General features: G+C 51.8%; 10 protein-coding genes across 10 annotated transcripts; 6 read left to right on the top strand and 4 right to left on the bottom strand.

Moving 5' to 3' along the window:
- Positions 1-68: 68 nt before the first annotated feature.
- Positions 69-4676, top strand: JCM6883_002791 (uncharacterized protein; the record flags this gene model as incomplete). Its single annotated transcript, XM_076630583.1, has 10 exons — positions 69-634; positions 698-829; positions 887-995; positions 1064-1852; positions 1921-2670; positions 2729-2910; positions 2977-3343; positions 3414-3650; positions 3722-4378; positions 4452-4676. The coding sequence occupies 10 exons, from the start codon at positions 69-71 to the stop codon at positions 4674-4676; spliced, it is 4014 nt and encodes a 1337-aa protein (XP_076489320.1).
- Positions 4677-4935: 259 nt separating this feature from the next.
- FMP41 (Fmp41p) lies at positions 4936-5978 on the bottom strand (the record flags this gene model as incomplete). The annotated part of the gene is made up of 6 exons (XM_076630582.1): positions 4936-5075; positions 5150-5267; positions 5335-5418; positions 5483-5637; positions 5700-5856; positions 5940-5978. 6 exons carry the CDS (start codon positions 5976-5978, stop codon positions 4936-4938), a joined length of 693 nt encoding a protein of 230 aa, XP_076489319.1.
- Positions 5979-6602: 624 nt separating this feature from the next.
- Positions 6603-7831, top strand: FBP1 (fructose 1,6-bisphosphate 1-phosphatase; the record flags this gene model as incomplete). Its single annotated transcript, XM_076630581.1, has 4 exons — positions 6603-6793; positions 6874-7129; positions 7196-7336; positions 7400-7831. 4 exons carry the CDS (start codon positions 6603-6605, stop codon positions 7829-7831), a joined length of 1020 nt encoding a protein of 339 aa, XP_076489318.1.
- Positions 7832-8235: 404 nt separating this feature from the next.
- Positions 8236-11748, top strand: JCM6883_002788 (WD repeat PLAP family protein; the record flags this gene model as incomplete). Its single annotated transcript, XM_076630580.1, has 15 exons — positions 8236-8584; positions 8669-8855; positions 8932-9041; positions 9121-9274; positions 9358-9509; positions 9577-9624; positions 9690-9802; positions 9874-9911; positions 9985-10108; positions 10171-10564; positions 10630-10697; positions 10757-11277; positions 11353-11425; positions 11494-11553; positions 11623-11748. The coding sequence occupies 15 exons, from the start codon at positions 8236-8238 to the stop codon at positions 11746-11748; spliced, it is 2517 nt and encodes an 838-aa protein (XP_076489317.1).
- A 531-nt stretch (positions 11749-12279) lies between these two features.
- Positions 12280-13849, bottom strand: JCM6883_002787 (uncharacterized protein; the record flags this gene model as incomplete). Its single annotated transcript, XM_076630579.1, has 7 exons — positions 12280-12755; positions 12814-12843; positions 12920-13026; positions 13088-13305; positions 13371-13470; positions 13536-13748; positions 13815-13849. 7 exons carry the CDS (start codon positions 13847-13849, stop codon positions 12280-12282), a joined length of 1179 nt encoding a protein of 392 aa, XP_076489316.1.
- Positions 13850-13982: 133 nt separating this feature from the next.
- On the top strand, positions 13983-15005 carry JCM6883_002786 (uncharacterized protein; the record flags this gene model as incomplete). Its single annotated transcript, XM_076630578.1, has 7 exons — positions 13983-14070; positions 14140-14212; positions 14274-14297; positions 14357-14484; positions 14548-14565; positions 14645-14856; positions 14931-15005. 7 exons carry the CDS (start codon positions 13983-13985, stop codon positions 15003-15005), a joined length of 618 nt encoding a protein of 205 aa, XP_076489315.1.
- An 873-nt stretch (positions 15006-15878) lies between these two features.
- Positions 15879-18519, top strand: JCM6883_002785 (uncharacterized protein; the record flags this gene model as incomplete). The annotated part of the gene is made up of 11 exons (XM_076630577.1): positions 15879-15951; positions 16036-16172; positions 16235-16423; positions 16489-16568; positions 16631-16710; positions 16776-16811; positions 16874-17088; positions 17155-17252; positions 17310-17425; positions 17490-18190; positions 18259-18519. The coding sequence occupies 11 exons, from the start codon at positions 15879-15881 to the stop codon at positions 18517-18519; spliced, it is 1986 nt and encodes a 661-aa protein (XP_076489314.1).
- Positions 18520-18841: 322 nt separating this feature from the next.
- Positions 18842-20193, bottom strand: JCM6883_002784 (aldo/keto reductase; the record flags this gene model as incomplete). Its single annotated transcript, XM_076630576.1, has 5 exons — positions 18842-19058; positions 19113-19338; positions 19403-19917; positions 20000-20040; positions 20125-20193. The coding sequence occupies 5 exons, from the start codon at positions 20191-20193 to the stop codon at positions 18842-18844; spliced, it is 1068 nt and encodes a 355-aa protein (XP_076489313.1).
- Positions 20194-20295: 102 nt separating this feature from the next.
- HPM1 (protein-histidine N-methyltransferase) lies at positions 20296-21733 on the top strand (the record flags this gene model as incomplete). The annotated part of the gene is made up of 5 exons (XM_076630575.1): positions 20296-20316; positions 20382-20513; positions 20579-20920; positions 20989-21124; positions 21189-21733. The coding sequence occupies 5 exons, from the start codon at positions 20296-20298 to the stop codon at positions 21731-21733; spliced, it is 1176 nt and encodes a 391-aa protein (XP_076489312.1).
- Positions 21734-21741: 8 nt separating this feature from the next.
- NPR3 (Npr3p) lies at positions 21742-24529 on the bottom strand (the record flags this gene model as incomplete). Its single annotated transcript, XM_076630574.1, has 6 exons — positions 21742-21868; positions 21933-22703; positions 22761-22916; positions 22985-23429; positions 23510-24233; positions 24299-24529. The coding sequence occupies 6 exons, from the start codon at positions 24527-24529 to the stop codon at positions 21742-21744; spliced, it is 2454 nt and encodes an 817-aa protein (XP_076489311.1).
- Between the last annotated feature and the right edge of the window lie 204 nt (positions 24530-24733).

Here is a 24733-nt window from a genome sequence, read left to right as displayed (position 1 = left end):
CGCCGACCTCACCCTTCATCTCGTCTCCATCTTTCCCCCCTTCCTTTAGCTCGGCCTGAGGTCCGCCGATGAGTTTCTGGAAGTTCAAGTCGGCATTCGCTCCACCGCCTACCGATGGTATCAACCACATTCTCTCGACTCTTCCTCCCGACGTCCCCCCCGCCGAACCTTCCCTCCCTTCCGGTTCATCGTCCTCCTCTGCCGAACTAGACCCTACACCGTTCTACACCGCACTCGATTCACTCTTGGTCGAATCGGACTTGCTCAACGAGATCAAGAGCGGTTCAAATGCGAAATTGATCGACTTCTTGTCGAGGAGAGAATCCATTCTGCGGTTGGGAGGATGGGTTGTGTGGGGACTAGGGAGAGGAATGGAGTTGAAAGTGTCGAGTAAAGGAGACAGTCTCGAAATGGACAGGAGAGGGAGCTTACTCGAATCGGGAGTGCTGCCGGATGATTTGGAAGATGGAAAAGTTCCAGACGACGTCGTCAAAGCGGAAGCACAGAGGGAACGAGTGGGAATGGGAGGTACACCGAGACGGAAAGAAGTTGAGCTGGAACCTCGAGAAACAACAGGTGGAGACGAGGCTGGAGCTGCAACAGAGTCAGACGACGAGGAAGCGAAACGGGAGAAGTAAGTTCTGTTCTCGTCTCTCCTCACTATCGTTCGTGATGCTGAGCGCTTCGTTTCGACTAGCTTCCCGCGACTCGCGACCGAGATCCTAGCAGGGAGTCCTCCGAATTTGACCGACGTCCTCTTTCAACCGGAATCCGCATCGTCGCAACCTCATCTCTGTCCCTCGCCTGAAGACTTTATCTTACCCTTTTGGTGAGTCCATACCTACAACTACCTCAGAGGATCTTCTCACAAGCTTCTATCGTGCAGGGAGAGCGTCTTGGGAAGTACGGAGCAGCAATTAGCGGTTCGAGCGAGTCAAGTCGGATTCTGGGCTAGGATCAATAGTGTTTTGCTCGATGGCCCGAACGGCACACAGGTACGTCGATCGTTGAGCCCGAGCTTCTTGGGATAGTCGAGGCTAATGATTCGGTGCTGTCGTTTCAGGTTGTCGCTCAAATTCTCAAAATCCCTCATCTGCTTCCTCGTCTTCTCGCCCTTCTCCCCTTCTGCTCCCCCATCAATGACCTACTCCTTGTCCTGATCCGAGTCTCCCGCCCTCCATCACCTCTGATACCTTCGACCGTTACTCAATCTATTCGAATGCTCGATCCCTTCTCGGCTCTCGGTAGACCCGGTCACGTCGCAGCGGAGGAGCTCCTTCGAGGGATCATCGAATTATGCTCGGCAGTATCGAAACCTCAACCAGGAGGTCCCGCCGGATTCTTAGGACCAACACAGATGCAAGACGAAGCTGCTTTCGAATGGAGAGATACGACCCTCGCGAGACAGCTTGCAGACGAGAAGACCGTCAAGACACTGCTGGATTGGATGTTGGCAGGAGTGAAAGAGCGAGAGCAAGATGATGAGGAGGAGGAGGATGGAGAAAACGATTCAGCAACCTCCGACGAAACGGAATACGAGCGACAACAAGAACTTCGGACATCCTCTCTCGTCACTTCGGTCGCAGTTCTCGTCGACCTCATTCGGAAGAACAATTCGGACTTTGTCGAACAGCAGATGCTCGCGTGGGCGAGACGGAAAGAGGCGGAAGCGTTGGAGAGGGAGATGCTTGAAGCGGATGGAGCTCGGCAATTACCGTTACCAGGGGGCGACGACAGCGACGATCCGGTAGAGGATAGGGGTCCGTCGGTTGTCGATCTCGGGGCTATGCTCACTGTCATCGCTGAGCGGATAGGAGGATTGCAGGCGCTCATCAGGAAACCTCGGAGCAAAGTAGTCTTTCTCTTTCTCCCTCGCTTTGAAAGCTTCGCGTAGTTGACCGACTTCTACGAGTGTTATAGACTGCTCCCGTCAAGACGGCGGCTGGTCCGCTCTCACCTCTTACGCTCGAACGATTCCGGATATGCGAACTCTACGCTGAACTCCTTCACTGCTCAAACATGTCTCTCCTGAACCGATCCGATCGATCTACGCCACTGTACGACTCGGATGGGTACCTCGCTTCGGGTTGGAGAGCTGTCGAAGATTTAGCTCGAGCGCTCGCAGGACCTTTGCACTCGGAGGACGACGACGCTGCAGACCACTCTGCCCACCTTCCGCCGAGTCCCGGTCTCACCGCTACGAAATCTCCGTACTCGACAAGCCCCGGAGGTTATTCGATGCCCTCGACTTCGGGAATCTCGACACCTTCCGGAAGGGAATCTCTCGACGAGGAATCTGGAGGAGTACTTACGAAGAGTGAGGCACAAGCATTGAAGGAGATTATCGAGTTGGCGAATCGAAATTCCGACGCGGAATCTGGTGGAGCGGCGGAGGAAGAGCTCAACGCGAGAGCAGAAGAGGCAGGGGAGGGTTTGGGAGAAGAAGGAGTTCATCGGTCGGAGGAGGACGAAGAGAGATCAGATTCAGAAGCGACCGAGACGGAAAGGAGGAGGAAAAGCACTGTCTCGAATGGCACATTCGAAAGCGATCTTCCCCCGACTCCGAGCATTTATTCCACTCAATCTCGTCAACTTCCTCATACTCCCCTCGCTCCCGGCCCTCTTCTCAAGATGCGATTCATCGATCACGGAGTGATCAAAACTATGCTCGTGAGTTGTTCTGCTATCGTGAACGAGTACCGTTCGCTGAAAGTTTAAGCTGCGACAGGACCTTTTCTTCGATTATCCCTGGAACAACTTCTTGCACAACGTCGTCTTCGACATCATCCAACAGATCTTTCACGGTCGAATCGACCGACAAGCAGACCGACAACTCGCAATTTCTCTGTTCCTCGAGGGACGTCTTTGCGAGAGATTACTCGACGGCCAACGACGGAATGACGAGGCAGCGTGAGTCTATGCCTCCCTTTCGACTCCGAAGTCAGCTCGAGCTGATGCTATTGCCCTAATAAACAGCGCGAAACGTGCGAACATGCGATTAGGGTACATGGGTCACTTGTCGCTCATTGCCGACGAGACCGTCAAGTTCTTCGAACGCTTCCCGGACGAAATCTATGCCGTCGTCGAATCATCAATACCTCAACCCGAATGGAATCAGTTCGTCAACACGACTCTTCGAGAACTGAGGGAACGAGATTCGACTCCCTTGTCCGGATCCGTTCCCCTTCAATTTCCAACGATGGAACAGACTCATTCGAGCGGGTTCGACGACGACGACGAGTTCCCGATGAACAGCTCGAGGACAATGAGAGCGACGGAAGCTGGAGACGGAAGCACTACGAAAAGCGGAACCGAATCGAATGACTCGAGTTTGACTGATCAAGTGAACACAAATTCCCTTGAGATAAGCGATACGGAGCATCGGGAGCTGACAGTCTGCGTCTTCTGAACAGTTTTCGCTCTACCTCAAAAACGCCATCTCGAGCGATCGAACGGACAAGTTTGGAAGTTCGGACGAAGATGAGGAAGACGACGCGAATTGGCTCGGCGGAAGTCGATTCGACCCCGGAGATGTCGACTTCGCACTCGAAGCAGGTGATCGACCTCAGCAGTCGTTTGGATTCGATGATCGATTCGACGAAGCTGGCGCGACAGCTTTCCGTTCTGCTGGAGGTTCCGATAGCGACGACGTGAGTGCTCTCTCGCTGTTCTTGATCTTCCATTCGTGAATCTCAGACTGAAAGCTATATCCTCGTGAAAGGAGTGGGCGCCATTCGAGGGAAGCCAATCGACCGAGAACGGCTTGACAAGCGATCCTTTCACTCCGACCGTTTCTTCGTCTTCATCCTCGGCCGCAGTCACATTCGACAACTCGTTCGGGAACGACTTTGCCCCAACCGCTGGTCCGTCCGCATCAGCACCGACGGATGAAGATTGGGGTGATTTCGAAACAGCAGAAGGAGACGATCAAGATGCTTTCGGAACGGGTCCTTCGATCAACCTCCCGCCAATGGACGCCTTTGACGATTTCGACTTTGGCGAATCATCTCGACCAACTATCTCTCTCCCATCAACACCGAAGGAAGACGACGATGTTTCCTCTTCTTCCGTCTTCGATTTCACACGTCCTTCATTCGGCAGAACGCAGACATCGGATTCGACTGTCGACGACGGTTCTTCGATGTTCGGACGACTCTCGATTGGATCTTCAGCACCTGGCAGCCCTGTTTCCGACGAGCAACCACCTCTTCCAGCGATCGACGCTGCGTTCGAACCGAGCGAAGAAAACAGTGCAGATCTCGCAACGGACGAACAAGAACCGATGGGACCTTCGATGCATCCGAACGCTCATGTGACGGACGATGGTTTCGTCGAGGCAGAGGTCGAAGGTAGAAAGATTCGAGTCCCCGCTGATGACGTGAGTTTCGCCTTTTCGTCTCGCGCTGTCCCTCGTCCCGTTGCATCCGCTGATCTCCGATACCCGTGCATAGATTATCCTCGCCCACCGAAGAACCCGAAGTCGATCGTCAAGCGCATCGTCAGTCGGCAATCTCCCGGTTGACGAGCAACGTCAGGCTCCATCGCAAGTCTACGAGGAAGAAAACCGTTCGACCGGAGGAGCCGAGTCCCAGCCTGAATCTGAACAAGCTACTGAGCACGTCGAATCTTCCAGCACGACCGAGGTTCCCGATTCAAGCGAAGAGAAGACAGCGTGAGGTGCTCAATCGGTTTTTTCCTTTTCCTACCTGTCTATTTTCCTCTGCCCTTCCCTTCCCTTCATGATTTGATACCCAGTCCACCCTTGTTTGCGACCAATATTGTTTGTAGCATGTTTCTTCAGTCCTGCTTGTTTGACATTCTCGTCGTTTGTATTGGAACTCATTCAAGTCTCTCCGAGCGCGCCCTTCTCAGTGTCCTTGCGACGCAACCACTGCATGACTTTCTATTCATTGCGTTTGCGAGGAAGAGCAGGGTCTACTTCTGTTTGAACAGGTATCCACCTTCACGATTCTTAACTAGATGTTGAATCACGCTCAACGATTCGCCAGATTCAGTCTCGAGACCAGCTGTGATCTTGTCATCAGCCTTGATCGGTCCAACGCCTTGAGGTGTACCTGTAACATACATCAAAGAGCGCACGAAAGCTTGATCAGCGAGAGGAAGGAAAAGCAGAGCAGTTTCAACGAACCAGTCAAGATAACATCGCCTTCTTCGAGAGTCATGATACCGGAGACGTGTTCGATAAGCTGAGGAATCCGGTAAAGCATGAGTCCAGTAGAGTCGGATTGTTTCGTAACATCGTTGATCTGCGAAGAAAGGATTTGAACGTTTCAGCACTGGCGAACAGTCAGAGAACGAGCTAAGTTAACTCGCCTTGTACCAGAGATTGAGCTTGTGAGGATCTTGAACTTTCTCTTTCGGGATGAACTCGCCTACAGGACAAGAAGTGTCGAAACCCTGCGAAGTACGGATCAAAAGAATGAAAACTCGCTCAATCGCTTCTTCGACGATTCGGACTCACTTTTGCGGCACTCCAGGGTAGCCCTTTCGCTTTCGCAGCATCTTGCATATTCCTCCCGGTGTAGTCAATTGCCAAACAGTACCCTGCGATGTGATTCATCGCTTTCTCAGCGGTGATATCCCTTCCTCCTTGACCGATGACTACTCCAAGCTCGACTGTAGGCACCGACAGCACATCAGCTCGACTACAAAGGCTTCAAGAAGGATTCAGGGCTTACCTTCATGATGCACGACGACTCCTCTCGGAATCTCTACCGCTCCATCCTTGCTCAACGCGTACGAGCTCGTCGGTTTCAGGAAGAAGAAAGGTTCAGTCGGTGTAGCATTGTTCAATTCTTTGATGTGAGCGGCGTAGTTGCGTCCAATCGCGACAATCTGAGAGGAGGAAAGACCACATGGTTGAACGAAGGAGGAGGGGGATCAGTTAGGACGGAGGGAGCGAAGCTCGGGAGACGTACCTTCTTGCCTCGGGTAACGAACTGAGATGCGATCGACATGGTGGTGAGTTCAATCGCTAAAGCGGGTGAGGAAGCGGATCAACCGCGAGGTGAAACTCCGGAAGCTCTCGCAAGAGAACATTTCGCAAGGTCAATCGTTGCGAGCCGCACTCGTATCGCTGTTAAACGATATCGATCCGGTACTGAACAGTGCTCGAACTAATAGTTGGCGTGGGGGGAGTGGATGACATCTCCGGGGTCGAACGAACACCGACTCGCCGCGGGAGAAAGTGAAGATTTTCTTTGAGCGTTCCCTTGCAGCGAAAAGCTTCCTTACGCTAAACCCACGGTTTGCAGTCTTTTGCGTTGAAAATGATGTAAAAAAGCGAGACCGGGAGTTCTCGGGTTGCCTTGAAAGGTTTCATCTTCCGGTTCCTTCCCCTCTCTCTGTTCTCTCACTCTTACACTTCACTACTTCTCACTCTCAAAACTCACGCTGGATTCTTCGCCTTTGGTCCTCCAAGTGAGTTCACTCATTTCCACGGTCTACAGACGCTCGTATTGATTCAAATCTTTGAACCCGCGGCTGAGCAGAACTCGACCAACAACTCGCACGCAGCTCCACCCCCACTCAAACGTCAACGCACCAACCCTACCACCACCTCAGAACAACCGCCTATCACCATGTCTGGAACCGGCCTCGAAGACAACTCGAAAATGCCTAGCGCAGAGATCGTCACTTTGACTTCTCACGTCCTCTCTCAACAACAGACTCACTCCTTCGCAACTGGTGATCTCACTCTTCTCCTCACGGCTATCCAAACGACCTGCAAGTTCATCTCGACGAATGTACGAAGGGCCGGACTCATCAACTTGTGAGTAAACTCGCTTTCTCTGCTTCCCCCCACTCTGTTCAAACTCCCGATCTCATCTCATTCTCGTTCGGGTTCTGTAGGATGGGAGTTGCTGGTTCATCGAACGTTCAAGGAGAAGATCAAAAGAAACTCGACATCTTGTCAAACGATATCATGATCAACTCGCTTCGCGCTTCCGGTAAAACCGCAGTTCTTGTCTCAGAGGAGAACGAGGAACCCATCTTCATGGACGCTGGACACCGAGGCAAATACTGTGTCGTATTCGATCCTCTCGATGGTTCCTCCAACATTGAAGCCGGTGTGAACATTGGAACGATTTTCGGAGTTTACAAAGTTGTCAGTTTCCTTTCTCCTTTTTCTGCTCTGAATTCGTTCTCGAGCTGATCGATATGTCTCGCGTAGGCTGAGGGATCGACCGGTACCCTCGAGGATGTCCTACGACCTGGATCTGAGCTCCAAGTCGCTGGTTACTGCATGTACGGTTCTTCAGCGAATTTGGTCATCTCAACGGGTCAAGGTGTAAACGGTTATACTCTGGACAACGTGAGTATTATTTCGGTTATTTCTTCCTGGAGACTCAGGCTGATTTGATTTGTCTCGGTTCAGGGTATCGGAGAATTCATCCTCACTCACCCCAACATTCGCATCCCGAATCGCGGTAAAATCTACTCGTTCAACGAAGGAAATGCCCTCTTCTTCCACGAACCCGTGACCAAGTACCTCGACTCGATCAAATTCCCCGCGAATGGCAAACCTTACTCTGCTCGATACATTGGATCGATGGTTGCCGACGTTCACCGAACTCTTCTCTATGGAGGAATCTTCGGTTACCCGGAAGACAAGAAGTCGAAGAGTGGTAAGCTCCGTATCCTGTACGAGGGTTTCCCGATGGCGTTCTTGATCGAACAAGCTGGAGGACTCGCGACGACTGGTCGTGAACGAATTCTCGATGTTCAACCGAAAGGGATTCACGAACGTACTCCTGTCTTCCTCGGTTCGAAAGAAGACGTCGAGGACCTCCTCAAGTTCTATCAATAGATTCTCTCGATGGACGACTCTTGAGCAACTTTTCGACTCATACCCTTCCGACCTCTTTTCCTTTTCAGTTCTTCCCAGTCCACCATGTCGCTCTTATCTTTTTCTCCTCAATTCCGGTGATCCCTCCATTCTCCTTCCGTTGATGCCCGAATTCAATAGCAGTACCACTGTACCTTTGTTCGTGTTCGTAAATTGTGCAAACTCATTCCTTCGATTCTCCCTACCTTTTCGAGCGATTTTCTTCGTCTCTGCTCGTCTCTGCTCGTATCCTTTGAAGTTAGACGGAACATCTTCGCCAGACTATCGCGAATGAACCGAAAGAGTTTGCTACAAGCGATGACGAAGCGCGACGAAGAAACTGTCTCTTCCCCTTTCCTCTCACCACCTGTCGATCGCTCATCGACATGACCGACAAGCAATACAAATTATCAGCAACTCTAGCAGGTCACGGGGCAGACGTACGAGCTCTCGCGACCGCACCCCGATCAATTCAATCTTCATCTCTCTCGTCCAACTCTAGCTCTCCCTACTCTGCTACGCACCCAGTCTTGTTCAGTTCTTCGAGGGATGGTACTGCACGATCTTGGCTCTCGACTACGACCGCACAGAGTGGCGCAGGAGGAGGAGGAGCTCAAGTTTCAAGTGGGGAACGAGGTTGGACGGAAGGATTATCGTTTGGAGGTGCACAGGGTCACGAAGGGTTCGTCAATGCTGTAGAATGGCTACCGAGCACGTCCGGGGGAACAGAATCAGGTAAACTCTCGTTGACTTTCCATTTCGCAACTCTCTCTCGCGGCGCTGATCTACCCTTTGTGACCGCCTCCTTCTGACCAACAGGTTTCTTACTCACCGCTGGACAAGACAAACTGATTCACGCGTGGCCGCTGCCCGAACCGTCGGCTCAAATTCCTTCGACTTCTTCTTCTCTCGCCCCTAGTCACACCCTGATCGGACACGACGCGAACGTGTGCGCTCTCCACGTTAGCGAGGATGGTAGAACTATCGTCACTGGAAGCTGGGACAAGTGAGTTGCGAAGAAAATCGGTCTACGCGTCTTCGAGCTAAAACGGGACTGACCGTCTTTCGCAATCCTCGCTCAGAACCGCAAAAGTTTGGAAAGATTTCAAGCTCGCTCATACTCTCGAAGGTCACGAACAAAGTGTGTGGGCAGTCTTGGCCCTCGAAGGCGAGGAGGATCTCGTTTTGACCGGTACATTCTGTCTCTCTTACCCTTCCTTTCAAGCTATCTTGAGCTGACTCTTTCCTGCCCTTGACCATGATGGTGATAGGTGCTGCCGACAACTTGATTCGATTGTACAAAGGAGACAAACTTCAAAAGACGCTCAGAGGTCACACGCAGGCCGTGCGAGCTCTCGCAAAAGTTGACAAATCTGCTGGAGGTGGAGAAGGAGGAGATCTCTTTGCGAGTGGAAGTAACGATGGGTAAGTTCAAGTCTTATGCGCGACAGCAGCTCGTCCTGTCGATGATCAAGGCCGGCATACTGATCGGTTTTCTCCTCAATTAGCACCATCCGTCTCTGGTCTCTTCAAAGCGGAGAATGCGTCAAGATTCTAAACGGACACGACTCTTTCGTCTATTCGCTTACTCCGATTCCCGACTCGTTGGGAGGTGGACTCGTGAGTGGAGGAGAAGATCGAACCGTTCGAGTTTGGAGAGGTCCGTCCAAGGTTTCTTCGACACTTTTCTATGCAAATGACTGATGTCGAGATGAATTCCTGGACAGCGAGTGATGGGGAATGCGAACAAACGATTGTCGTTCCCGCAGTATCAGGTTCGTTTTACTACTTTCCTCATCTTTCGCTACTTCCGGAAGCTCACCAACCTACGATTCTACAGTATGGTGTGTGACGGTACTCGCGAACGGAGACATCGCAGCTGGAGCGTCAGACGGTCTCATCAGGGTTTTCACGAAGAGCGAGGAGCGAGTCGCTAGCGAAGAGGAATTATCCGTTCGTTTCCTCCTTCTCCTTCTGACTGAGAAAGAGCTACTGCTGACATCACTCGAATTCATGTCTGATAGGCTTACGAGGAACAAGTCGCAAAGACTGCTTTGAACACGTAAGCTTTTGATCTCGCTGTCTCTCCGCAAGTGTCATGCGATTGACCGAGGTTCGTTCTCCTTTCAAAATAGCTCGCAAGTCGGAGACCTCAAGAAGAGTGACATTCCCGGTATCGATGCACTCACTCAGCCCGGAAAGAAGGAAGGAGATGTCAAAGTAGTCAAAACTGATGCGGGAGTCGTCGAGGCGTATCAGGTGAGCTGATCTTTGTTGACCCTGTATCACGACGATACAAGCTCATGTTCCTTCGTGAGTAGTGGTCGGCGGCTGCTGGAACTTGGCAAAAAGTCGGTGAAGTCACGGACGCGGTCGGATCGTCAAGGAAACAGCTCTACGAAGGAAGAGAATACGATTACGTCTTCGACATAGATCTCGGAGGAGGTTCTCCTATGCTCAAATTACCCTACAACGTCAATGAGAACCCGTATTCGGCCGCTCAACGGTTCCTCTTCGCGAACGAACTACCGATTGGTTACATCGATCAAATCGCCGACTTTATCGAGAAGAACACGGGAGGTGTCAAACTCGGACCGACGGATAACGTAGACCCCTACACCGGTGCGAGCAGTTATCGAGGCGCGGGAGGAGCAGGTGGTAGTGGTCAAGGAGGAGGAAACGCTTCGTCAGGGTTCTCTGGAGATCCCTACACTGGTCAGTACTCTTTCAAAGTCAGTCTCCCTGCGGAACATCGAATTGACTTTTCGTCATGTTTACAGGCGGAGGACGCTCAGCCCCAACACCTTCTTCCGCTCCTGTTCGAGCCTCTAACGGTATTCTACCTCACGTGAGTAGATCTCTCGTCGTGGAGCTCATTAGCACTAGCTGACTCGTCTCATTTCTTAGCGAACATTCCTCAACTTCACTCAAGCCAATTTACCCGCCCTCCGCTCGAAACTTTCGCAACTCAACGATCAAATCGCCGCTTCCCCTTCTACCTCGTCTCTTGCCCTTTCGACAACAGAACTATCGAGCCTCGACAAGCTCATCGCCTACCTCCTCGTCTCCCTCGGCAACCCTACTCAATCAAGCGCTCCTCTGGGCGAATCGGAATCAGCCGTCGCTGACAAGCTCCTAGAGTGGCCTATCGATTCTCGATTCCCAGGACTCGATCTCGTTCGACTCATATCCCTTTCCTCTCCTACTCCTGCATCTTTCCCCCTTCTCCTCCAGTCGGCGACGAATTCTTCAGAACCGCAAACGAATTCGATGCTCGCTTTACGAGCACTCGCCAACCTATTCGTCCCCTTCATCGGAAAGGCAACGATGCAGAGTGAGGCGGAAGAGATCGTTGGAATGCTGAAAGTCCGAGGAGTTGACGGTTTGAACAAGAACGGCAAAGTCGCGCTCGCTACCGTCGTTCTCAAGTGAGTCCTGATTCTCTCTGCTGCGTTCTACTCCTCTCATGAATTCTGAGACTGACTTCGCCGTGTTGCGAACAGCTTCTCGGTACTGGCGACTCAGAAGAATCTCGACTCGAAAGCGGTACAGCCTCTTGCCGAAGTCGCGGTCGAGGTAGGCTTTCTGGACTTCGTTTCGAATCTGCAACTGTCACTGACGTCTTGAGTCACCGATTTCTACAGCTCCTCAAAGATTCGGACAACGAAGTGATTTACCGTGCCCTCGTCGCTCTCGGCAATCTGGTGAGCTACCCTTGCCTTACTTTCGCCAGAAATGTTCATGTGCTGATCGTGTTCTCGTTCTTTGCGTAGCTCGTATCGTTCGATTCCGCTGCAGCACTTTCGGCGAGTCAGGTCGAGCAGTACAAAAAAATCGCGAAGGAAGCTGCTCAAAGGTCAGGTGAAGAGAGGAGTAAGAAACTCGTTAGTGAGCTATAGAGTCGGCGATAGACTCTCCGGAGTAAGATGTAACGAGTAAAATGAAGGGAACAAACCTCTTTCTTGCTCTCGTCAGGCTCCATAATCAGTATCGAGAGAAGCGAGACTACACGGAGCTGGCAGAGCTCTAGCGACCACTCACATGTGAACAAAGTGAGAACCAACAAGCTGCTCGAGATAGCTCGAGATAGTCACGTAACTTTCGGCTGTCGTCGCTTTCTGTCAGGTTTGACAGCTGGCGGACCTTGGCGATGTCAGGATCCTCTGAAAGCTTAGCAGAGCTCTCTGTTGCCTCTGAGCTGTTGAGCAAGCTAGTCGAACAAAAGGCAGGATTCTATTCCACAGGACGAGAAGGGGAGCTGCCGAGGAAACAGACGAAAGTTGCGAAGAAAAGGTATAAAAGCTGAGGTATGTTTCGGTCCGTCACTAGTGTACAGATTCCTTAGAATTACTGCTAGAGTTTTCAGTCAGTATGGCTAGAGTGACGGAGAAAACGCAAATGAGACTGACCAAGTGAATTAAAAGCAGAAGTCAGTCCGAGTCGCTGAGCTCGATCACTTCAGGTTTCTTCTTTTCCTTCCCCTTCCCCTTCCCTTTCGCATTGGAGCTCGAACTCGTAAGAGACGCGTCTTCGGCTTCTCGCTTCACCCTCTTGGCTTCCCTTTGGTCGTCCGTGGCTTCCGCTTTGATCTTGCGGATCGAAGAAGACGTTTCTGCATTACCGCTCACTCCCAGTTCGGCTTCTAAACCTTCGATTTGACGTCGAAGAGCGGCCATTCGCTCTTGACGACGGAGGGATTCGAGCTCCGCCTGAAGACGGGCGAGTCGTGCATGCTCGGGGACTTGAGTTTGGGAACTTTGAGACAGTTGAGCGGATGAGTCTGAGGGATTCGATATCGAAGTCACAGCGATGCGGGGATCGGAAGCTCCAACTTGGGCGGGCGCAGGAGAGATAGGCGGAGAGGGAGAGGGAGAGCGGGAAGGTTCTGGTGAAGGAGCCGGCGAATCTACAAGTGAAAGATAATTTGAGGCTTGCTGAGGCTTCTGAATGTGAGATTGGCCTACGAGGGATGCAGTCGTCGAGCTGAAGAAGTTCTAACAGGGGAGCGAGAAGCGAGAAGTCAGATTCGATTTTCTCCTCGTTTACTGAGCTTGTTTCGAAGAGACCTACGCCGGGAACGGTAGCGAAACTCGATCGAGAAGAAGGGTGACTCGCTAGAGTCGAAGAAGTCGCAGGTTGTACGGGAGAGGGGCTCAATCGGAACTGCCTCTCCAAAACTGTTTTCGATCGAACTGTGGGTCAGATCGGAGCTCACGCCTCGAGAGAGCAAGAACGAACTTTGCCTGGTGTGAGAGTTGGGCCTTTTTCGCCTGTTCGTGAATCAGGATAGCTTTTCCAGGTTTGTGAAACACTGCGCTGGATGTTTGAATCTTCGTCACTCGCCGGTAGCGCAATTGTAGAGCTCCGAGATTCTTCACTAAGTTCTCGTCGCTACAGGCGAGATCTTCCGAGTCGGTCGTGAGGAGTTTGCTGAAAAAGAATGGTTGCATGGCGCGCTGATCATGATCAAGAAGTGCAGCAAAGTCAGCAAGGTTTCCTCGGTTAGAGCGATGTGACACACCTCCGACACCTGACGTCCTGGTAAGGTCTTCATTCGAGCTTTGCTGTATGCACCTTTGCTGAAGGACGAGTGGTCCGAACGAGTAAATTGTCCAGCCGTGCTATTAATGGTAGAAGTGAGCACCCAGCGAAAAAGAACGTTTCTGTATACAAGGAGACCTCTCACTAGGTGCCGTCAATCCTCAATTGCATAGCATAGTCGTCTTTGGGTCTCGAGTGCATTGTACGGTTGTCAAGGTAGCAAACTTTGAATTGCTGTCCTTCCTTCGCTTCGATGTACCCAACGGCCTTATTTTCCGTTACTTCAGCGCCGTACACCTTGACAGGTTCCCCATCGACTTCGACCCAGGCGAGTAGTTCAGGTATAAGAGGAGCGACCCTAACAAACCAAGGATCAGAACGCGACTCGGAGAAGCAGAGCGAGAGAGAAAGGGAATTAGCTCACAGATAGTGTCCTTCGACTGGCTGGACCGTATCCATCGTAGTAGCTGTAAGGGGGCAGACCGGGTCGAAAAGGTTTCGAAGTGGAGAGGAGGAGGAGGAGGAGGAGTTTGTTATTAGAAAGGAAGAGAGATGAGAGTTTCAACTTCTACTCATTCATTATCCTGAGACGATGCCGACCCTGATCGAAACTGTGAAAGCCGCTCAACACCTCGAGAAGGTACTCTTTCCCCCTCTATGCTTTTCAACAGTACTCCCAGGTCAGTTCTCACCGCCCCTTTGTTCTTGATCTATGAATCGCGCTCACCTCTCCTCTGTCAACTCGATAGGCGTCTTTCGATCTGGACATCCGAATAGACATAATTTCCCATACTTGGACTCGCTCGCGCTCAAGAGTATCATGTTAGTCACTCTCTTCTCGCAAACTTATTCCAGCTGACCTCCTCCTCCCTCCCTCGTCCAGGTATCTCTCGACTGACGACTACCGGTACGCACAAATACAAAGTAGAAGATATATGGCATACTGAGGAAGCCTCGTTGATGCAGTTCCGACACGTACAATTGGGCAAACGAGAGAGGATTAAACATTTTCCACATCCGAATCGACGTGAGCAAGGATCCGACGGTGGAGGTGGACGCAGATCTAGTTGCCGAGGCACTAGAAAGGATCCTAGGTGCGTCTCTGCGCAGCCCGCTTCCCTCTCCTCGATTCAACTAACTCGAATTTTCGTTTACAGACTCCCGAAATCTCCCGAGTGAGCTCCAACCCCTCACATATGAGTTGCGGAACCCATCGCGAGATACTGATAAGCCTCTGTTCCTCGTCTTCTTTAGTCTTGATTCACGACAACAAAGGTCGAATCCTTCCTTCCCTCATCTCTGCGATCCTCCGACTCCTGACGAACTGGACGCTCGAAAGTGCTCTACTCGAGTATCGATCATTCCTACCTCCCGCTGAAGACTGGGTCAGCGATCTCGAGTCGAAGGGGAACAAGGAGAGACTGGGGAAACCGAAGAAGGAAAAGGAGAGAATCGGTGATATTCAGGTGAGTGCCTCTTGATCGTCACACGTTATACTCCGCACAGTACTCATGTGGTAACGAGGTCGGTCATCTCGCAGTTGATCGATCGATTCCCACTCGAAAGACTCCGCTTCGATCCAGAATTTGCCCCGAGTTGGCTCAAAGATCGATGAGAGCTGGTCCAGAGTAGGACTGGGGTAGACTCTCGATCGGTAGTAGCTACAGTCTGCTATTGATGCAGGCGAGGCGGAGCCTTACCTTGACGTCTCGTCGCATTCGACCTCGACCTTGTACGCTTCTTCCGGTGAGCCCTCCTACTGTTGGTCTCTCTGTCTTGTAAGTTTACGGCTACTCACTTCACTGTCCATGTCTACTGTAGGGGTCGGTGCTTCATCAGGCAGGGATTCATGGAGCATCGAGAATAAACAAATTTAGTCGGCGAGGTGACGGCTGAGCGCGAGCTCAAGATGTCCACCGGCGAAGACCAGGCCGTGCCGCTAGTAGACGTTCTAGGTGAGTCGTATCAGGCTCTCTTCTCTGCGCTCGAGCGTGTGCTGACCACCTCCGGCATGACTGTGCGATCGGGTCTAGCTTCGGAAACGATATGCAATCGAACAGAGTTGTCGAGTCTTCTTCTTGCCGCATAGAGGAGTTCGTAACGAGGACATTGCTCCATCGACCAGGCGAGAGCGTGCGTGCGGTGGGATCACCGAGCTCGTCGCGAGATTTGACTTTTGAGCTCTTTCTATATCTTTCTTGTTTCACCTCTTGTCTCGCTTTCTCGTGTTAGACCTCCACTCGAATGTACCAAATCCTATTGTGCTAGCAGAGTGAAACGCTCTCGCGCGGACCCGTTTGACGACAAGTCGCGACGAAGATTTCCTCTTCGTCTCTCTTCTCTTCTCCTCTCTCCCCCACTTTGTGTCGTCTCGCACGAACCCCTTCCCTCCACGTACTCGTTGCCGTTGACACGCAAGAAGAAGATCAACTACGCAGAGGTAGACAGCGACGTGGATCTGGATGAGGAGGAAAGGGAACTCGACAAGATGAAGGCATCGGAACAGCTCAACAACAACAAGAACAAGTCGAGGAAAGTAGGAGACACGTTTGGTACCATTCGTGAGTCCTATCTGCTGTATCCCGAGTGTTCCGAGGGCTCTAAGGCTGACTTATCTCCCTCTCGCATTCAACCCGATTCGCAAGCTCGAGGAAACTCGAAGAAGAAGCGTCGAACGAATGCTCGCAAGGTGGATCGACAATCGACAGCTACTCCAGAACCTGATGAACCTACCTATGACTCGAAACTCTTGCTCGATCTCCCATTCGATCTCTTCGTTGAAGTGAGTCGAATCCAAATCTTCGCATTCGACCCTCATCTTCTCACCCGGATTCACGTCTCTAGGTCTGCTCTCACCTCGAGGGTAAAGATCTCTTGTCACTTGCTAAAATCAACACTGTTCTCCGAAACATCCTCCTTTCTCGCGGTGCTCGCTCGATTTGGTCGTCTCTTCGTCGAAAACTCGGTTTCCCTCTCCCGGACGGTCTCTCGGAGATCGATTTCGCTCTATTCGAGTACTCGTACAAGTGTCAGGTTAGTCTGACTCTCGTATGCATAAGAAGGGACGATTTGCTGACGGACCAACCTTTCGATTCCAGTTCTGCGAGGGTCGAGCGGTCAGGTCTGAAGGCTGGATCTTCCTCCGTGTTCGCACCTGCTGGAAGTGTAGCAAAGAACAGTAAGTAAACTTCAATAGCTCGTCACGTTCGACGCATGAACCTGACTTTCGTGTTTGAACAGCACGATTTCGTCGAAGGGACTCAAGAAAGCTTGGCCTGGTCTTCACGGAAAGGCGACTCAATGCGTGAGATTCGTTGACGGTATGTCTATTCATGTTCAGAGTATCACCATCTCTGCAAATTCTGATCCCCATCTCTGCGCCTAGAGGGAACGACCTTTCTTTTCGACAATCCTCGTCCTTGTGCGTCTTTTCCGTCGCTCTCACTCGGATCGACGACTGATTCCTATCATGGCTGCTCACAGTCAAGTACCTCGTCTCGGACCTCGCAATTATTGACGAGCAACTCAAGGAACTCGAAGAACAAGACGATATCGCAGTTTCGCTACTTCAAAGCGTTTCATCGAAGGGATCTTCTACTCGCTCTCGCCGATCGAATGTCAACGTACAATCATTCGAAGCGAATCACGTTGAGAACTTCGTCAAAGAGAGACAAGAATGGGTCAAACAGGAGCAAGAAGTGCGTCGAAAACCCGAATCGTTCGAGCTATTGGTCGGGAACTGACCGCGTCGTTGCCGTCGACAGACTACTCGCGCAATCATTGCGAATCGCAAACGCTTGAAGGAAGAAAGTGACAAAGCTCGCACGGCACAGTATGAGGCACAGAGAAAAAGTTGCGAATTGTGCGTCTTCTCCAGATCGCTTGCACTGTTGCCGCTGACGTCTTTGGTTCCGAGTAGGTTGAGGCAATGTCTGGAGAACGAACATGGATGGAACAGCGAAGAGACCGCTCGCATTGGCTGGATGAACCCTCGCGACGGCAAACCCAAAGTCTCGATTGAAGAGGACCCCGAAGGTGAAACTCTCTTCCCTCTCTCTTCGCTGTTATGCTCGATGACGATGGAACCGAACTGTCATAGCTTGGTCGAACTTCCGCTCCCAAATTCGCAACGCCATCGACAAGGACGCTGCTGAAAACGAGAAAAGAAAAGCTCAAAACGATCGAAAAGCTCTTCTTCGCCCTTATTACGATGACCTCGAGTTCGACAAAGACGAATGGGATGTCTTCCCTTCCTTCGATCAGTTTGCCCGGCTCAAATCGATCAAAGCTCTCTGGCACGATGAAGGTGCGGTCGTCAACGACGAGATCTGGCGAAAGAACCGTTCAAAGCTCTTCGAGGAACTCGACACTTTTGTCGAACAAAATCGAATCGAAGCCATTCGCTACATCCTCGCCGCGAATCGAGGTCTCTCGTCAACGTCTTCCCTCTCGAAAGATCCTGCCGACTATCCCGAAGAGACCTTTGGTTCATCGTTCTTCAGTCGTTCAACATCCCTGTTCGTTCACCACACTCCCACCGGAAGCGGAACATACACAATCGCGATCGGTCCTTGGCCCTACATTACGACCCGTCCCTTCTATCAAGGTTCCTACAGTCTTCAATACTTGATCAGCCCTCGACACATAGCCATCTTCCAAGCACTCGCTGCAGCAGCCGGACTCAAAGCGGAACAAATCGACGTTCCTGCACTAGACGCCCTCGGTGATCATTTCATTTGGACGAACGATCCAAGGAAGTCGATACGCAAGCTCAGAATTCATCTCAGTTGGACCGAGCTGGTCAGTCCTCGCCTTTCGTTTATTGTGACTACGAACAGTACTCGACACTGAACCTGCTGTTTCAACAGCTCTACGAGATCTTGCGCCGCGGACTTTCGGCTCGCAAAATTGGCGCAGGAGAACGAATCGAAATCGAGTACTGTCCTGACGATACCGACGATCAAGCCAACTCTCGAATCTCCGACGACAACGAAAGTGATGACGATGAGAACGAAGCTGAACCCGAAACCGAAGAAGACGAAGAGGGAGGGGTAGGAGGAAATGTTGTGAACTCGAACTCGGAAGTCGAGAACGACGGGGACGATGCTCACGAGTCGGAGGATGAATGAGGAATCTGAGGAACACTACGGAGTCAAAAGGGGACGATTGGAAAGAAAGGTCATCGCTTGAATCTCGAATAGTTTTCTTTTTGAAGTCAAATCTCGCTTGCAAATTACAGTGTCTGCTCATGCTCTTTCGTGAGGGTCGAGCCGAGAGCAACATCTTCACCTCGAGTCACCGCGGAAGCGATGCGCGAGCGATCACTCTTTGGTCTCTTGTACGAGTCCGAGCGCGATCGCAGCCTTCAGATTCGGTTGAACAGCTCACAGAAGTATTGGATTATTCACATTGACTATTGCTCTATACTCTTTGACGAAAGCGCAAGCAGATCTAGGAGTGACCGAGCACGTTTCGGGGTTTGTAGGGTTCACTGATCTTCTTCAACTCGTCCTCCGTCAATTCGAGGTGTGACGCTTGGACGAGTTCTTTGATCGCCTCCTTTCGGGTCGATCCGACGATGGGGGAAGAGATACCCGGTTGAGCGATTACCCATGCGAGAGCGACTTGAGCCATTGAGACGTTTCGAGATTTCGCGATTTCCTCGATACTGAACCGGTCGTGGTCAGCAAGATACCTTCGAGGCTGAAGAGAGATGACTCACGCCTCGTTGATCTTCTTGAGGGGTGCTTCCTCGACCTCGTCTCCCAACCCAACAAATTTCGCAAAGTTGGGATCTGACTTTGCTCGATTCGTATTCTCCTGTTCCCGATGCGGCCTACTAACGTATCCTCGAGCGAGCGGCGACCAAGGGATGACTCCTACTCCGGAAAGCTTGCAGGAAGGGATCATTTCGCGTTGCTCTTCACGGTAGACGGGGCAGAAGAAATCTGTCGGAAAAGAACAAAGTCAGAAATCCGATAGATTTCTGCGAAAGAGCGAAAACGTTCTCACCTTGCATGGAGACGAAAGTAGTTTGGTTCTTACTCCTCGCGTACTCTTGCATCGCGGCAAACTGGTAAGCCCAGCACGAACTCATTCCGATGTAACGAGCTTTGCCAGATTTGACGACGTAATCGAGTGCGTCCATAGTTTCCGAAATAGGGGTATCAGGATCGAATCGATGACATTGTAGTACATCGACGTAATCGACTCCTAGCCTTTCGAGAGAGGCGTCAATCGATTCGAGAATGTGTTTGCGCGAGAGTCCATGCTGATTGACGTATCCGGCTTGATCGGGATCTCCAAGGCTCGAAGGGTGCGTGTTCGGGTCGTCAGGAACGGTCATGAACACCTTGGTGAGAATGACGACCTTTTGACGAGGGATGTTGTACTTGTTGAGGAATTTACCAAGAAGGACTTCAGATTCGCCGTTGCTGTATACGTTTGCCGTGTCGAAACTGTTGATTCCCATGTCCCACGCTTCCTTGAGGTGCTCCACGGCCTCGTCACCTTCGATGACCCAGTTGCTACGAGCGATAAGAAGCGAGAGTTTGAGCCGCGGAGGAGCAAGAGACGAAGCGAATAGCGAAGGGAAAGAGCGATACTTACGCCCATCGCTTGTCGCCATAGCTCATACAACCGAGGATGGGCTGTCAAGCGGACGAGAGAGGGTAAGCCGAGGTGAGATCGGATCGTGAGAGAGGGGGGAAAGTGGAAGAGGATGAGTTGCTTACGAGCGAGACCTTGAGACCTGATGATCCTAGTCGGACATATTTCGCTTTCGTGGGTAATTCCGTAGTCATGATGGAGGAGGTGAACGGTGGAAGAGAGAGAGGAGAGGATGTCATCAAATCCAAAACCTTTCGCCGAAAGTGGAGGGTCTCTCGAACCCAACTCCCGACACGATGTCATTCTCCTTCGCATTCGTAACTACCCTTCTCACTCTACTCCTCCTTCGCGATGACCGACTCACGCCCAAGCCCGGCCATAGGAAATTGAAGAGTTGGATGATCAACTCGATTTAGCATCCCTCAACATCGCAGCTACCGATACCCAGGAGCCTGAACAGCCTATTGCATCTACTAGTTCGATCCCTCATGCGACCGTAGCTTTGAGCGACCTCGTAAGCGACTTTTTACCTCTCTTTTTATTCTTCATCTTTTCGAGCTCATCTTTCCCGTCCTGTAGCTCGCTACCTTGCCCCCTCTGCTGTCCTACACTCCAGTACAAGTGCCCGTCTCCTCGCACCCGGATCAGCCCATCACCCTCCTTCGACGAGATCTGTTCGACGCTCGTTTTCAAATCTTGAATCAAGATGAATCCCCCGACTCTGCCTCGACCGACAAAGGCAAGCAGAAAGAAGAAGAGCAATTCATCGATGAATCGTCGGATCTGGTCAAGGGAGTTTACGAGGGAGGATTGAAAACGTGGGAATGCAGTTTCGACCTCGTCGATTGTTTCGATCAAACTGGATACTCGCCGAACCGTGACTTGGACGTGGAGAAGGTTCGAGGGAAATCGATACTCGAGGTGAGCCATCTTGACGGTCTGTTCTAGCTTTCAAGCAGTAAGAGCTGACCGCGGAAGAGTGAAAATAGGTCGGATGCGGCACGGCAGTTCCTAGTTGCGCGCTGTTCTCGAGGCTCTTGAACGAGATCCAGCAGTCTCCTACTCCGCAAGGAGAGAAGCCGAAGAAGAGAACTCGGATCCATCTTCAAGATTACAACAAGCAAGGTAAATAACCCATTTCCCGAATTTACATTTCGAAATCTATCTCACACCTCCTTCTCGTCAATAGTTCTTAGCCTCATCACTCTACCGAACCTCCTCCTCACCTACGCCCATCACGTAATCGTCACCCGAGCCGCTTCTATCCCCGCTCCCGATGCCGACGAAGAAGAATCGGCGACTCCTGCTGCTCCTCAATTCAAAGGTCCCGGCGAACTCGACGTAACTCCTGAATTCCTCGAATCGTTCGAAGCCCTCCTCGAACACGAAGGGATCGATCTCGAATTCTCCGAAGGGGATTGGTCCGGCATGAGTGAGGGATTAAGAGAGAAGGGGGAGGAGGGATTCGATATCGTTTTGACGAGTGAAACGGTCTACTCGTTACCTTCTTTGCCTTCCTTGTTGGATCTGCTCGAAGGGGCGAGTAAACTGGGCAGTCTGTGCTTAGTGGCGTGTAAGAGGATTTACTTTGGAGTCGGAGGAGGCGAGTTGGAGTTCAGAAGGAGGGTTGAAAAGAGAGGTGGAAAGGTCGAAAGCGTGTGGGGCGAAGGAACCGGGAAAGGGAAGAGTGAAGGGGTTGGGAGAACCGTGTTGAAGGTAGAATGGAAGAACTGAGAATAGAATCACGAATGAGTGAATAGAATGAGGTGTTCTTCGAAAGTCGAGAGTAGCGAGGAGAGGTGTTTGCGAGAAAGTTGAGCTCGGTATCGAATCTCGTCGAGGTGATGTCGTCCGTTGAACATCCGGACGCTAGAAGGCGAGCGAGGAATCGTCAGTGCACAGACAAGGAGAATCAGTTTGAGGAGTGGCTCACCATTTCTCGAATCGATCGACGGTAGCAGCATCCTTCCCTCGGCACATCTCGCTCAACCACCTACTCTCATACATCGAAGGTCTTCCCGGTTCGACAATCACGCTAGGTCCATTCCCGCCTTTCTCGTCTCTTGGATCTTCCGAATGATCCGATACCGTCGAAGGCCTTACTTTCCCACTTCCACTCCCTAAACTCGTCGGTGCCTTCTTACTTCCCATCCTGAGTGCCCTCCCGCTCAATACGCTCGATGCGCTTCTCGATAATAACGATTCGCCATTCGCGTTTGGACTTCCGACCGCGGTTCCACTCAATTTGATCTCCATTCCTTTCGTGTCGTCCAACTCGGCTCGTACGCTCGTCTGTCGAGACCGCGGGTAGAACGCTTCACTGATCCCTCCACCGCGTTGTTGTTGGAGTCCCGTCAAACTGTGATCCGACGTTGCGCTTGCGCTCGTACTTAGTACGCTACCGTTACTCGTCGCTTCGTCTCGACTCAGCCCAGCATCGCTACTCTTCCGTAGCTTGCCACTCCATCGAAGAGCTGTCTCCTGCTTGATTTGTTCCGAAGCGACCACTCGAACGTAAGTTCGTTGTTTCTCGATGACCGAATGTCGAAGGAGCCAGATAAGAGCTCGGATGTAGGTACTTCGTTGAGAGATCGAAGGAATGATGTTCGAGAAGGGTTCGCCGAGAGAGAGTTGAGAGAGGAGGGCGGGAAGAGGAGGGAGAGCCGGGAAAGTCGAGGCGAACGCAATTGACAGTTTGCCGATTCTGGTCAAGCTCAACCGTCAGCTCGGGGTGATTGAGGAGACAGACATCAGGATTCACAGTGGACGCTCGAATTCCGGGTTCAGAGCATAGGAGCCTCGAACCGAAACCAAATCGATCACTTTCGCTTTCCTCCAGTGAACGAGATGATCGACAAGGTCTTCGAGCAGTCCGTCATCGGCGTCTATATCGAGCAAATGTCCGTATTCGGCGAAACTATACGGGAGCTCGGGAGAGGGTCAGTGTCAAGCAGCAAGATATAATAAAATTGGGTGTCATCTCACGAAAGAGTGGGACGACAGATGTCCAGGAACCTCTCGAGCACGGAACCTTCGAGCAGATCCTTCTGTAGATGTTTCGCGTCTTCGAGCAGTAAGAGAGATTGCCAGGGGTAGAACTTTGCTCTTGGTCTCTTTCGCATTCTCGAAAAGAGCGGCGCCGCCATCTGTTTTCCGACGGCGTAACCTGTGTCGCCACCAGGTGAGGGACTCCTTGAGCGAGAATGATGACCGTCGGCACCATGTAGGAGGTAGTCGTCACGGTCACGTTCGTCCAAATCGCCTTCGTCTTCGATCGGTAGTTCTCCTCGAAGTAAGACTTGAACGGGAAGACCTCCGAGGTTGACCTCGGCGAGTTCGTTACGTTTCAAGGTGAGGTAGAGCTGACTGATCGCGGCGGCGAGAGGAGATCGGGCGGGTAGCGTGTCGAGAAACTCGTCGTGGGCCATCTCTGTGCAAGTAAGACGAGACGGCATATCACGAGCAAGTGAGTCAGCGTGTGCCAGTCTCGTAACTCCTCTCGTCACTTACCTTTCTCGATCGCTGCCTCGCGAGCTCTTCTTAACTTTGCGACTTCTTTCCCGAGCCAAATATCCTTCTTCTCGACAGCCTTGATGTTTGCCGTGACGGGAACGATGACGTCCTTGTAGTACCCTTCGAGGTGACTACTGAGATGACTGTCGGGCGGAGTATCGATCACACAGACAAAGTTGAACGAGATGAGGCGACCTGAACCGTGAAGTGAATTGTGCGAGTGTTGCGACGACGCGATCGAGGAGAGAGGGAGGAGGGTCGAGGCCGATGAGTGACTACGTGCGAGGGGTAAGGGACTGATAGGAGAAGAAGGAGCAGGCTGGTCGACGAGAAGAGGGCGAGGAGGCGCGGAAGCGTTGCGGGTTTGAGGAGGACCGATAGTTTGATCTCTTAAAGCAGTCGAGCCGGGCATCGGTAGTTCGTCTTCGAGTACGAGCGAGTTCAAATCGACGCTGTATCGAGGTTTCCGACTCCTCCCTCTCCGTCCAAAGTCGCCCTCTTCATCCTCTTCGTTTTCTCCCTCACTATCGCCGTTCTCATCCTCGCTTCGACTTGCTTTCGGTGACGGCGGCGGCTTCTCCCTAGGAGTATCTTCGTCTCCTAGCCAGACTGGATGTCCAACGAAAGCGTACTGGTCGACGACGAGTTCGAAAGGTTGATCGCACAATTCTCGATTCGGACTCAGCAAACTCGACAAGACGTCGTCCGGAAATCCTAGATACTGGGTAATGATCGGGTCGGTCGATGTCAGCATGCACATCGCAGCTCGTGAAGGGAACAACTCACGTTTTCCCTGTCAGGCCCATCCTCATCCTCTCCATCCGATGAGTCCTCTGACGAGCTCGATTCTCCGTTCAAATCCTCATATAGCTGATATCGAGCCTGTTGTCTCCTAGTCGAGTGGTACAGGGGCTTGGTCGTGCGAGGGACAGGGTGGGGAGTTGAAGGATATCCGTAAACTAGATGCGGTCCGAGACTTGACTTTGCGACGAGGAGGATCGCGAGCAGTGAAGACATAAGCCTATTCAGCGCTCTGATGACCTTCGATGAACCTTGCGAGCGAGTGTGTTTCGAAGAGAATGGTTGTTAGATGAAACTCGTCTCTCTCAACTTTCTCCATTTCCCTCAATCACTACGATTCACCCGAAGAACGCATAAGCACTGGAGCAGGATCAGATCGGCTTCCACACCGTTCCTCGCATAATCGCCCTACATCGCAAG

This window comes from Sporobolomyces salmoneus (assembly GCF_050403485.1).
Source record: "Sporobolomyces salmoneus JCM6883 DNA, S_salmoneus_JCM6883_v1_ctg11, whole genome shotgun sequence".
In the NCBI taxonomy this organism is placed as follows: Eukaryota; Fungi; Basidiomycota; class Microbotryomycetes; order Sporidiobolales; family Sporidiobolaceae; genus Sporobolomyces; species Sporobolomyces salmoneus.
This window is presented reverse-complemented; position numbering and strand designations above follow the sequence as displayed.